General features: G+C 42.5%; 1 protein-coding gene across 3 annotated transcripts in view; it reads left to right on the top strand.

Annotated features, from left to right (window-relative positions):
• SLC44A3 (solute carrier family 44 member 3) overlaps positions 1-12,097 on the top strand; it is a 97,388-nt gene that overhangs the window by 45,967 nt on the left and 39,324 nt on the right. For all 3 annotated transcript variants that reach the window (XM_061633739.1, XM_061633737.1, XM_061633738.1), the window contains exon 11: positions 7,859-8,015. In XM_061633739.1, coding sequence (XP_061489723.1) covers positions 7,859-8,015 — 157 coding nt within the window. The remainder of the gene's footprint in view (positions 1-7,858; positions 8,016-12,097) is intronic.

Below are 12,097 nucleotides of genomic sequence, written 5' to 3'. Positions count from 1 at the left end.
CTCATCATCATTTAATGATCACCCTCAATGTTTTGCAGACCTACGGCTGGCTTGTCAACTTCGACAAAAGCCATCTCCAACCAACCCAACGCCTACTACATCTTGGGGCAATGTTGGACACCCTGCAGGCAATGGTCTTCCTGGCTCCAGATCGCATCACTGCCATCACAAGCATCGCAAGGTCCCTGATGCAACAAACATCCGCAGACGTCATGCTTCTCGCCAGAGCGCTCGGGATGTTTATCTCCACAATCCACATTGTGCCCTGGGCTCGGGCTCACACTCGGCCCCTTCAGTGGACTCTGTTGCCTTTTCAAAAAGACATTGCCAGCTCCAACCATCGCAAAGTTCGTTTGAGCCCCGCTCTGCGCCTCTCCTTCCGCTGGTGGACCAAGGTTCAACACCTCTCCAAGGGCACGTCGTTCAGAGAACCCCGCAGAACCGTCGTGACCACAGACGCCAGCCTCATAGGTTGGGGAGCCCACTGCAACTCCCAGTACGTTCAAGGGGTTTGGCCCAACGCAGAGCAATCTCGAAGCATCAACTGGCTGGAACTAAAGGCTGTCCACTTGGCTCTATGTCATTTTCAATCTCTGTTCCCTTTGCAGCATGTGCTCATTCGAACAGACAACACGTGTGTAAAATCACATTTGAACAGACAGGGGGGCACCAGGTCTCGTCCTCTGCAGGACTTAGCCTCCCTCATCTTTGTCTGGGCAGAACAACATCTACAATCCCTGAAAGCAGAGCACCTCAGAGGGATTTGGAATGTGACAGCAGACTGGCTCAGCAGACAACAGGTCTTCCCAGGAGAATGGAAACTTCATCCAGCCATTTTCCATCGTCTCCAGTGTCGGTTCGGCGCCCTCTCAGTCGACCTGTTTGCTTCCAGTCACAATTGCCAGCTTCCAAGGTACTTTGCTCGATACCTGGACTCAACAGCAGAAGCAGTGGATGCTCTGACAACACCGTGGCCAGACGGTCTATTGTATGCCTTTCCTCCCATACCATTGTTAGCCAAAACCTTGAGGAAGGCGCGAACCGAAAGGGCACAGCTGGTTCTGATAGCACCATTTTGGCCACGCCGACCGTGGTTCTCAGATCTACTGGCAATGTCAATGATGGATCCTTGGACACTTCCAGTAACGCCAGACCTCCTATCCCAGGGCCCAGTACTGCACCAGGACCCTACTTGGCTCAATCTAACAGCGTGGCGTTTGAACGGAGACACTTGAGGTCAGCTGGACTGTCTGACGCTGTGATTGATATTATTTTGGCCTCGAGAAGACCATCTACCACTCGCATTTATCAACATACCTGGGTGGCTTTCTCCAAGTGGTGTCAGTCCCACCACCACGATCCATCCCAGGCCAATGTGCACCAGGTGCTCCAATTTCTCCATACTGGCTTTATGATGGGACTTTGACCCAACACTCTACGTCGACAGGCGTCTACTCTGTCATCCATTCTCTCAGTGTCCTCTCCTGGAGATCATATCTCCTCACATCCGTTCATCAAACGTTTTTTGAGGGGAGTCACCCTACGCTCTCCGGCTGTTGTCCATCGGTTCCCCTCATGGAGTTTGCCGAAAGTTCTGCAGGCTTTGCAACGCCCTCCGTTTGAACCCATCAGGACTGTGCCCCTACGTATACTGTCCTTCAAGGTCCTGTTTCTGATCGCAATCACATCTGCCAGACGCGTTTCGGAGTTGGGCACATTGTCTTCTGCTAGACACCTCTGCGTCTTCCATAAGGACTCTGTTGTGCTGAAGACTGACCCTTCCTTTCGTCCCAAGGTCGATTCAGTTTTTCATTGCAACCAGGACATTGTTTTGCCTTCCTTTTGCCCGAATCCTACCCATCCTCTCGAGAAGGCTTGGCATTCGTTGGATGTCCGGAGGGCTCTCAAGACCTACCTGTCTAGGACCCAAGAGATTCGACGAACGGAGTCTCTGTTTGTATCCTTTCATCCAGGGTCTATGGGGCATAAAGTATCCAATCCTACCTTATCCCGTTGGTTAAGGGCATGCATTACCTTAGCATATGAGTCCCTGAAGCTGCCAGTTCCTGCTAGTATAACAGCTCATTCTACTAGGTCAGCTGCCACTTCGGCTGCTTTTGCTACTAATGCTCCTGTTGCCGATATTTGTAGGGCCGCAGTCTGGTCTTCCCCACACTCGTTTATAAGACATTATAAAATTGATCGTTATGCCTCTGCTGATGCTTCTTTTGGCAGACGAGTGTTGCAACAGTTTCTTAATGAGGATTAACATGTGGGTGGTCCCTCCCTATATGGGTTGCTTTGGTACATCCCACAGTGATGGCCCACTTCCTATGGAAAATGTACCATTGGTCTCACCTGAAAGGTGATTTTCATAGGAAGGGGCCATCACGACCCTCCCAGTTGGAGGATGACTAGCGATTTTATCAATGGGTTACATGTTATTGTTTCCATATTATATTTAAATGTAAGAGTGAAGTCAAGACTTTTAGTTCTGTTATGTTATGAAGTTATGTTAGAGTCATGTTGTTATGCATGTGACTATTATGTTATTTTCCTGGCAGGCCTGTTGGCCTTGTTCTTGTATTTTTAGATATCTCTTTTAGACTCGCTACGAATGAACTGGAGAGTGGGAGGGGCATGACGTCCCTAGTCTTGACTTCAAAAACATGCTTGCCTTCGCACGATAGGTGGAACTATTTCCCACAGTGATGGCCCCTTCCTATGAAAATCACCTTTCAGGTGAGACCAATGGTACATTTAATGTTACATTAGCACAAGATGTTTGAGAGCTGATATTGTACAAGCAGCAGAGCACTAACTAAACTGTGATAGAGTATTATAATAAGGGTTCTGCTACAGATTGCACAACATCTTTCACAGGTGCAAAACACCTATTGACCAAAACTTCCACTAGTTGTTGCATGAGTGGGCTGCAACAATTGGATATTTCCCAGTGGTTCTGGCACCGATAAAACTGCAATCCAAACAATGTTTATTTAGTTTTAGCCAGGAATGAACTGTGTACTAGCAGAATAATTCATGTATTGGCAATCATTGTAAAATGATTTTCCACTTCTCTCTCCTTTCATGAAGTATTGTAAATCAATCTTTAAAACTGTTGCAGTTCAAAACTCTAAATTTGTTGTGTCATGTTGTGCAAACACTATCTGTAATAATCTCTAAACAAGAACTCTGACTGTTACATTTTAAGAAATACTTTAAGTTTCTTTTTTAATGTTCAAATCATCCTAATTTAGAAATACAAACTTCTGTTTTCTTCATGCCATACTTCTTCCTACTACTACTCTTCTTGCAATGTGATGTGTTCTCAGCTGTCTGGACTAATTTAGATTTCTTCATATATTTCCCAGATGAATTTTTCATATTTTAAAGACCTGTCTGGTTTGTCCAAGCTTGTCTGTATGCATGAGGCTGATTTGTTGGATTATGACTGTTGTCCTTTTCACTTTGCTGATTGTTCATTCTTTGAATTTTGAATGTTCCCAAATGATACAATGATGCAATTTGTCATTCTTTAATACCATATGTTATGAAATCAAATATCATATGAGGAATACAGCCTTTGGAAAGAAAAATGTTATTTGCATTCTTAGTTGTGGAATAAGGTTTATGCTAGGAAATTCTTGAGATAATAGTAGATATTTTTAGAATGTTCTTGGTGGTATTTGTATTCATGGTAGCTCTTCCAGCCTATTTCCCTCCTTTATAAAATCACTGTGTGCTGATCTCTTTAAGAATTTATTTCAAAGTTCCACACTTGTCTGTTTCTCTATAATGTTTGTACTGGTCTTTTGGGATGCTGTGATGACAGTCTAAGCTGTCAGGAGGTGCAAGAGGCACATGGACTGAGCCAGTCCTTGCAGGAATCCACCTCAGAGCCCGAATGAGTCGCATCAGAGAAGGAGAACAAGAAGGGGAGGCATTACCATGACCTGCTGAGGGTGGAGTCTCCCTCTCTCTCTCCCTCTCTTTCTCCCTAATCCTGAGGGAACTTTTTTCTTGCAGGAGATTGAGAGAGAGAGAGAGAGAAACCATGGGGGAAGAAGTTGAGATATATTGTCCTTTTGGAGAGAAGCTATGGGTGGGAGAAAGGGTGGTCTGGGGAGTGGGGGAGATATTGTGAAACTTTTCTGGGTTTGGGAGCTGAAGAAGAAAGAACACATTGTGGTCTTGGTGAGGGGAAATGAGGCAGAGAGAAGATGTTGTCCTTGAGGAGAAACCTTGATGGGGGAGATATTGTCCTGGGAGGAAAACTGATGCAGGGAAAAGTTGTGGTCCTAAAGGTAAACCAAGACAAGGAGAGGGTCCTGGAGAGGGAAACTCTCTGAGCCTTTGCCTCAGCAAACCTGCTTCCTTGCTACATACACAAAGCAATCCAATAGGCACTCTAAAGTCTCTCCAGAAGTGGAATGAAAAGTGGAGAGGGTGGAGAGTTATTTCAGCTGGATTAGTTTTACAGGGGACATCTGTTTGACCTGAAACAACAATACTGAAACTGTACTTTGCTTTCTTTTATTTTTGATAAAAGATGCATTCTTTAGAAGCCGTAATAATTTAATAAAAGCGTAGAGGTTCATTTAATACCCTTTTATGATTTTCAAAAGCAGGGCTCAGTATCTTGAAATCTGCCTTTAAATAGAAATGTATCTATCTAATTGAGAGGTTACATACCAAGATTACCATTTATGGTTAGAAGGTATGCATATTTGGTACTTTTTTGTGAGTTGCAGTGCGGTTGAGTTAAAAAGAATAAGTGGGTATGGACTGAAATCCCAGCTCAACCATAACTTCACTGGGTGACATTGGGCAGGTCTGTAAAAACATGAATGGCGCTATTGCTACTATTTAGCATTTATGTTGTGGCAGAAATACATAGAAGTCATCAAAGGATTGCTGGGTAATAACATTGCTGACTTCTCTCCCACTAAAATCAACTGTTTTTAAAAGTGCTGGACCGCATCCTAAGATCAAGTTCTCTGATGGTATGGAATGAGGTACCTCATACTTCTTGTGTTTCACATAGGAAAGAAAGGGAGATTCGCTTCACAAATATTTTGATATATTTATTATGTAAACAAATCCACAGTAAATATTGTGAACGTTGATTATTTTATTTACTTTGTAATAGCAAAATGAACAGGGTCCATGCCACCATTTCAGCAAGTAAAAATTCATGTTGTAAAGATGTCTGCAACAGTATCATGGGTATCTTTTTCACTTAAGAGTTTGCTTGAATCCTCTTAACAGTTCTGCTGTAGAACCCAGTTAAACATAGCACCATATAGTAACCATGTATACTGCTAGGAAGCTGTTCATGATAATCTCTCCACTCTCCAGCACCAACTCAGTATCCTTATTAGATTATTTTGGAATCTAGTTCTGCAGTTGGATACTGCTGCTTGGGTTGATGTACCAGTTCTGAACAGGGCTGGCGCCAAAGGGCAGCCAGCTGGGGCCTTAGCCGAGGGCCCTGTGGCCCACAGGGGCCCCTGACAGGCCCCTCATTAGGATGTGGGAGTAGCGCTTCCCTTCCGCAATCTGCAGCAGGGAGCTGTGCACCCACTCACTCACCCTCTACCCCGCCTGCTCTCTCACTCATCCGCCCGCTCCCCCCGCCTGCTCGGCCTGCCTTCCCGCCCCCTGGCCCGCTTGCTCACCTGCTGGCCCACCACCCACCCACTCAGTAGGTAGGTGGGGCATGTGTGCCTCAGGACCCAGGGCAGGATGGTGCCAGCCCTAGTCCCCAAGCCATATTAGGTCTGGTAACTGTCCCTTACCTTATAACCTTTGCATTCTTGGTTTTGATCTTGGATAAAAGCAAAGTCTTTGTTCTATTTTTTGACCTTAAACCCAAGAATGACCTGAAACATTATGAGAACCTGTTCTCTTCTGTTTTCCTTGGCTGGAACCAGGCAGTTAAAGAATTTGTTATAGCTTTATCCAAACACACTTCAAAATTTACCATGTGACTTCATTAATGAAGACACTTTAGCTAATCTTACAATGAAAAGGTATTCATACAAGTAAAATTTCTTCTTGTGCCTTCAGTAATGAATTAATAATTAATAAATACATAATCCTTCCCCTTTATGTATGTTCTATGCTTGGTTAATATTTTTATTTTGACATTATGCAGTCATTTTCTCTAGGTGTTTCACATTTAAACATTTATGAAGAGACATTTTGATTAAGCTAAATTCTAACTGAGATAAAAATCTATTTCAGACACATAAGAATGATGTATTTTGGAAAGTATGTCAGTGTACTTGTTTTACATAGAAATCCAGCACTCACCCCTAAACTGTTCCCCTGGCCTGAAAAACTGAAATGAATGCATACCATTTTTCTGGTATTTCCTAATGAAAATAATGTGGAACATGCGTATATAAATATAGCCTTATAGCTGTAGTTTAACTATTGCTATGGAAAGGCTGTTGGGATTGTATTACTATGATACCTAGGCTGATGCGGTTATGTCTATTTAAATTCCTGCTTAGATGAAGATTTAATAAAAATATATTTAAAGAACCTCAGTTTCTTACTTCACCCATCTGCTCTTATTCTCTTGTGAACACTGCTTCCATTTTGTAAAGGTCATGGCAGAAAATGCTGAAGGAATACTTAAAGAGTGAACATTTTAATGTAAGATTCTGGTTTCATTCATTCAGGCTTGTACTGAGTTTAAATTAATGTGAATTTGAATTCAAATAAGAAGCTCTGTCACAAGTGTTTCTTGTTGTTCCTGTTAAGCTCACCTTTAATGCCGGCTGATAGAAATATGTACTTTATTTTTTTACATCCGTTATAATGCTACAGTCAGTCCTGGGCAGTTTCATAATTGATAATGATTCAGACCAGTTTTATAGTTTTGGGGAAAGAAGGCAGATTCTTATAATGGCAAATGTGAATTAATTAACAGTGTGGGGAAACAGATTAGTTAAATTAGAAATTTATATAATTCAAATTTCACAGTAGCTATTGTGTTAGAAGTCTTTTAGAATCTTATGCCCAATTTTTATTTATCTACAGTAATTTATAAACTGCTAATGCAAAAGGTTTCCAAGTGGTACATAGCATATTAAAAACAGGATAAAATTCACAAATTTGAAGGACCTACAGAATCAGAATAAAAGAGAGTATATCTGTTCTCTTAAGGCTTGCTTGAATAAAAACATTATTAACACACCATTGGTGAATGCTATATATCAGGAGACAGTGTGTTCAATAAAACTGGTGCCATCACATTGACTCCCCTCATCCAAGTAGTTCTCAAACAAACCTCAGAGGCATGTGTCTATATCTATACATATGTACTAAGCCTCTGGTGATTTGGCACTATACCATTCTTTTTACTGGAAGCACAATGTACTCAAAGGAGCTTTCTTGTGTCCATCAGATCAGGAAAGTAATGACAAATCACCCCAGAGCCTCAATAAGGATGTGAAATGGCCTTTCCTTAAGGGAATCTCCTAAATGTGTGTAAAGACAAATCTCAATAGGGTACTTAAGAATATTATTTATAGAATAGGATTGGATAGCACATTCTTTTTATAGGATCTTGTGGCCAGCAGAGCCCTCACATACAGAATGGAGCTTCTGGAATAGGATGGTTGAGAGCACGTAAACTATAATGCTTTTAAATTTATATTAATCCAATAAAGTAGTAATTGGGCTTAATTCAGTTTTTCTAAGGTCAATAGTCATGGGGCTACTGTCCTTATAATAGCAATATTAGAAGGGCTTCCAAATTATGAGATGCAGGTCTTAATAGCTATATTGTGCTTGCATGTTATTTTCTGTGTACGTTTACATGTTTGTTTATTTTTCATTCTAGAAATAAGAGTAAACCACCAAGTCATCCAGTCCTGTCTTCCATATCAGTTCTTTTTTGTTATCATCTGGGAACGGTTGTGAAAGGGTCCTTTTTAATCACAATAGTGAGAGTCCCAAGGATTATTCTATTGTCTGTTTATAGCATCCTGAAAAAAAAGGTAGGCTTATACTTTTGTTGTGTAACACCATCATATAGCAGAAGGGAATTAATGATATCTGAGCAACAAAGAAGAATATAGCCTTTAAAGAGTTCTCTCTCTCTTATTTATTTATTTATTTAGCTTTAGAGCCTACCCCACCCCAAAGGCTCACAGCAGGTTAAAAACTTCAAGGTACAACATTTCCATGAGGGAATAGGGATGGAAAGATCTGTCCATTTGAGTTCTCTCCATTTCCCATTTTTTCCAGTCTTAAGTTCAGTTCTCCGCATTTCTCCAGCATTTTACTGTGAGTTTCTCCTAATAAACACATTTATATAGGCAGTTCTGACTAATGTACACATTTTTGGAAGCAATTTCTTGTCATATAATGCATGTTATTTTCACTCATATATGCATTTTTATGCACACTTACCCTAATATGTGCAGTTTTGTAAAAATTGGTTGGCAAAGTGCATGGCAAAATTTGAATAAGTGTGAATTTCAAAGGATGGCTGTGTTTCAGTTCTCTTATTGTTTCAGAAAGTGCAAATTTGATAAATTCAGCTTGAAATGTGCACTGAATTGAATTACACCCCCCTTCCTAATTTCTCTTGTGTACTCTTAAAAGCTTCCACTCCTGGGTGGCTTACCTCTAACCTAGAGGTGGGGAACCTCTGACTTGTACGGCTGATTAAGCCCAGCGCTGGTCCCAGTTTGGTGCATGAGACCATTTTCCATACACCCACTTGACAATGTACCTTAAAAGGGGCTCTCTGCAAGCTCCACCTTGTCCATTTGCAAGTGCAGTTTATGCAAATAGACTTCAGTGGGGCTGGCATGCCTTCAAATGGGCTTACTATGACTGCCAATCAGCTGATTGGAGTTATAGCAATTTAAATGAAGCTGTCACTTGACATTGTAATGATGCCAGGTGATTGATTAGTGGGCGGCAAAGTTGTCCTATAGGGGTGACGGAAGTAAGAGTTGGACCTGCCAGCAGGATCCAGTTTTCCACAAGTGTTCTAGCCCTGGTAACCAATGCAAACAGGCAAGCTTTGAAAAACGCTTTTTATAATGCTTCCAAAAGCTGCTCAGGCTTGGAGTTTGGCAAATTTCCAAGCAGAGGAAATTCCTTAACTGGTGGAGCAGTTTTGAATGGTTGTGCACCATTCTGTTTAAACTGGGCTCTCAGATTATACTAAGAGGCATCTGTGATGTTCCTATATATTAGTGTATATATGGTAAGTGCTGGTTGTTTAGAGTATACATGGTAAGTAGTGAAAGAGGAGGGGGAGTGAATGGGCAATAGAATGCTTGATGATTGGCTGAATGTTTAAAATGGCTGACAGTATAAATGAAAGGATGACAGGTAAATCTGGGGGAATGTGAGGTGGTGAATTGTGGAATCTGGGGGGAGAAGAGAAAGAGTGGATTGCTTGGGGGGGTTTAGAGAGTTGTTTACCAGGAGGGAGGTGGAGTTCGGATTAGTATTGAGTAAAACCATATGCTTATGTGCCTTAAGAAGAAATCTTGTTAATCTTGTTAGCTTTGTTATCTGTAATAAATACTTAATTTGGTTTACCAAAGGCCTGATCCTTGGCTGGGGTTTCACAGACCAGAAGGGAGGGTAAGGTAATGACCAGAGCTTGGAAAAGTTACTTTTTTGAACTACAACTCCCATCAGCCTCAGCCAGCATGGCCACTGGATTGGGCTGATGGGAGTTGTAGTTCAAAAAAGTAACTTTTCCAAGCTCTGGTAATGACCAAGGCTGAAGGGGAACTGTAACAAATGGTGGCAGCGGTGAAGAGAATAACAATACCAGTATTCAGAGTCTCTGGGAATACTAGTATTGGGACGTTACTGGTGGTTGCCTAGCAGGGGGATCTGTTGAGATCTGTGCTAGAGCGGAGAGAGAAATCATAAGAGAGAGCGGTCCGGACTGGTGGAGTCCCTGGTGGTGCCTAGAGACAGGCAGTAACCACGAGCAGGTAGGAACCTGACAGGGAGAGCCAGGGAAGGACGCATCACATGTGGTGTCAGTAGCGGTGGGATACGAACATCAGAGAATCCAGATACGAACCAAAGAGAGTCCCAAAGACACGTGGTGACAAAGGAGACTACGTCACAGGTGTTGGCTGTAGCAGTGAGATACGAATACTAGACAATCCCTAATAGTTGTGTGGCAAACAGAAATAACAAAACAAGATTTCTTGTGAGAGTGACTGGCAAAGAGTGTGTGGCAAAGAGTGAGTGAACTCAAACACCATGGCTAAATACATAAAAATGAAAAGAGAGGAGCTGGTGGAGAAGTGCATAACATTCAATTTACCTCATGAGGGTAAAGGGGTAGATGAATTGAGGGTAGCACTTATAGGATTTGCAACTGCCCAGCAAAAACAACCTGTCAGAGAAGAGACCCCAGAAGGATATTTAAGCAATCCCGCTTATATAGAGTACTTGAGAGAGAAGTTGAGGATGGAAGGTGCAGAGAAGGAAAAACAGAGAGAGTTGGAAGCTGAGAGATTGAGGATGGAGGCTGAGGAAAAAGACAAGCAGAGAGAGTTGGAAGCTGAGAGATTGAGGATGGAGGCTGAGGAAAAAGATAAACAGCGGGAGTTGGAAGCTGAGAGATTGAGGATGGAAGGTGCAGAGAAGGAAAAACAGAGGGAGTTGGAAATTGAGAGAATGAGATTGGGGTTTGAGGAGAGGGAGAAGCAACGAGCATTGGATGCTGAATTACAAGTAGAAAAGTTAAAATTTGATAGAGAGAAATTTCACTCTGAGGAGACAAGGAAAGAGAGAGATGGAGCAAAAATAAAAATTAGTCCAAAGGACTTTGCTGTCTATGAGCCTGGTCAAGATCCTCAAATTTACCTCAGCACCTTTGAAAAAGCAGCTCAGTTGTGGGGGCTACCTGAAGATAAATACATGCAGTATTTATCAAACCTGATTAAAGGGGAATTGGCTGAGGTATACCAATATTTCCCCTCAGACAAGCCCGTCACCTATGCTGAATTCAAAGAAGCAGTGTTTAAAAGATTCAGACTGGGGCCTGATTATTTTAGAAAGCTTTTCAGAAACTGCCAGATACAGACAGGGAGGTCTTTTGTGGAACTGGGAGCAAAGTTGATGGATATATTTGGAAAGTGGATGAGTAGTGCCAAAGCTCAGTCAGTGGAAGAGGTGAAAAGCCTCATGATACTGGATCAATTATACCATCAGTTACCACCAGAAATAAGGCTCCTGGTCAAAGACCGTTCCCCTACATCTGTGCTGGAGGCCGCAGAGATGGCGGATCACTTCGCCTCCAATAGAACTGGCTGGGTGGGGAAAACATCAAGAGATTTTAAACCCAGACCATATAGTGCTGGCAGAAGGGATGTGGTACCACAGCGAGTGAGTCCTCCAGTAAAATCTGAAGGGCACAGGACACCCCAGAGTGGATCTGTGTACCCTAAAAGTGAGGAGAAATTATGCTACAAATGTGGTAGACCAGGGCACCTACGTTTTCAATGTGAGGTTGCCAACCCCATTAGTAATCCTGCTCAGACAAGGGCAGTGAAAACAGAGCCCAACGCTTTAGAAACAGCGAAAAAGGTTCAGTTTTGCCAGATAAACTGGACAGAAGTAACAGACCTTGATTCAAGTCTGAGAGAGGAATTGAGAGTACAAGGGGCAAATTATTGGGCATTGCTTGATACTGGTGCCGCTCAGACATTACTGAGGCCAGATTTAATAAAATCTGAGGTAATATTACCTCAGGAAACTGTGACTATCCAAGGCGTGAGGGGTCAACCAGAAAGTTTGCCTGTGGCCCTGGTGGAAATGACTTGGAGAGGCCGAGAGGGCCGATATAAAGTAGGCATTAATGCCCAGCAACAAGAACCAGTAATACTGGGAAGGGATGTAATGGGCGCCCAAGGAAAGATCTATGTAGTGACCAGACAGCAAATTGGCAGAGAAAAAGAAGCCATATTAAGGGGGGCTGAAACAAACAGGGTGGAATCTGTTAACCAGCCTCAGGTCACCATAGCAACCACTAGCAGGCCTGCTGAAGAAGACAAACTGTATCAAGTGGTCTCTGGGGAAGAAGCAGATC

Source organism: Rhineura floridana, chromosome 6, assembly GCF_030035675.1.
Source record: "Rhineura floridana isolate rRhiFlo1 chromosome 6, rRhiFlo1.hap2, whole genome shotgun sequence".
In the NCBI taxonomy this organism is placed as follows: domain Eukaryota; kingdom Metazoa; phylum Chordata; class Lepidosauria; order Squamata; family Rhineuridae; genus Rhineura; species Rhineura floridana.
The sequence above is the reverse complement of the archived record's forward strand: the minus strand, read 5'-3'. Positions and strand labels throughout refer to the sequence as shown.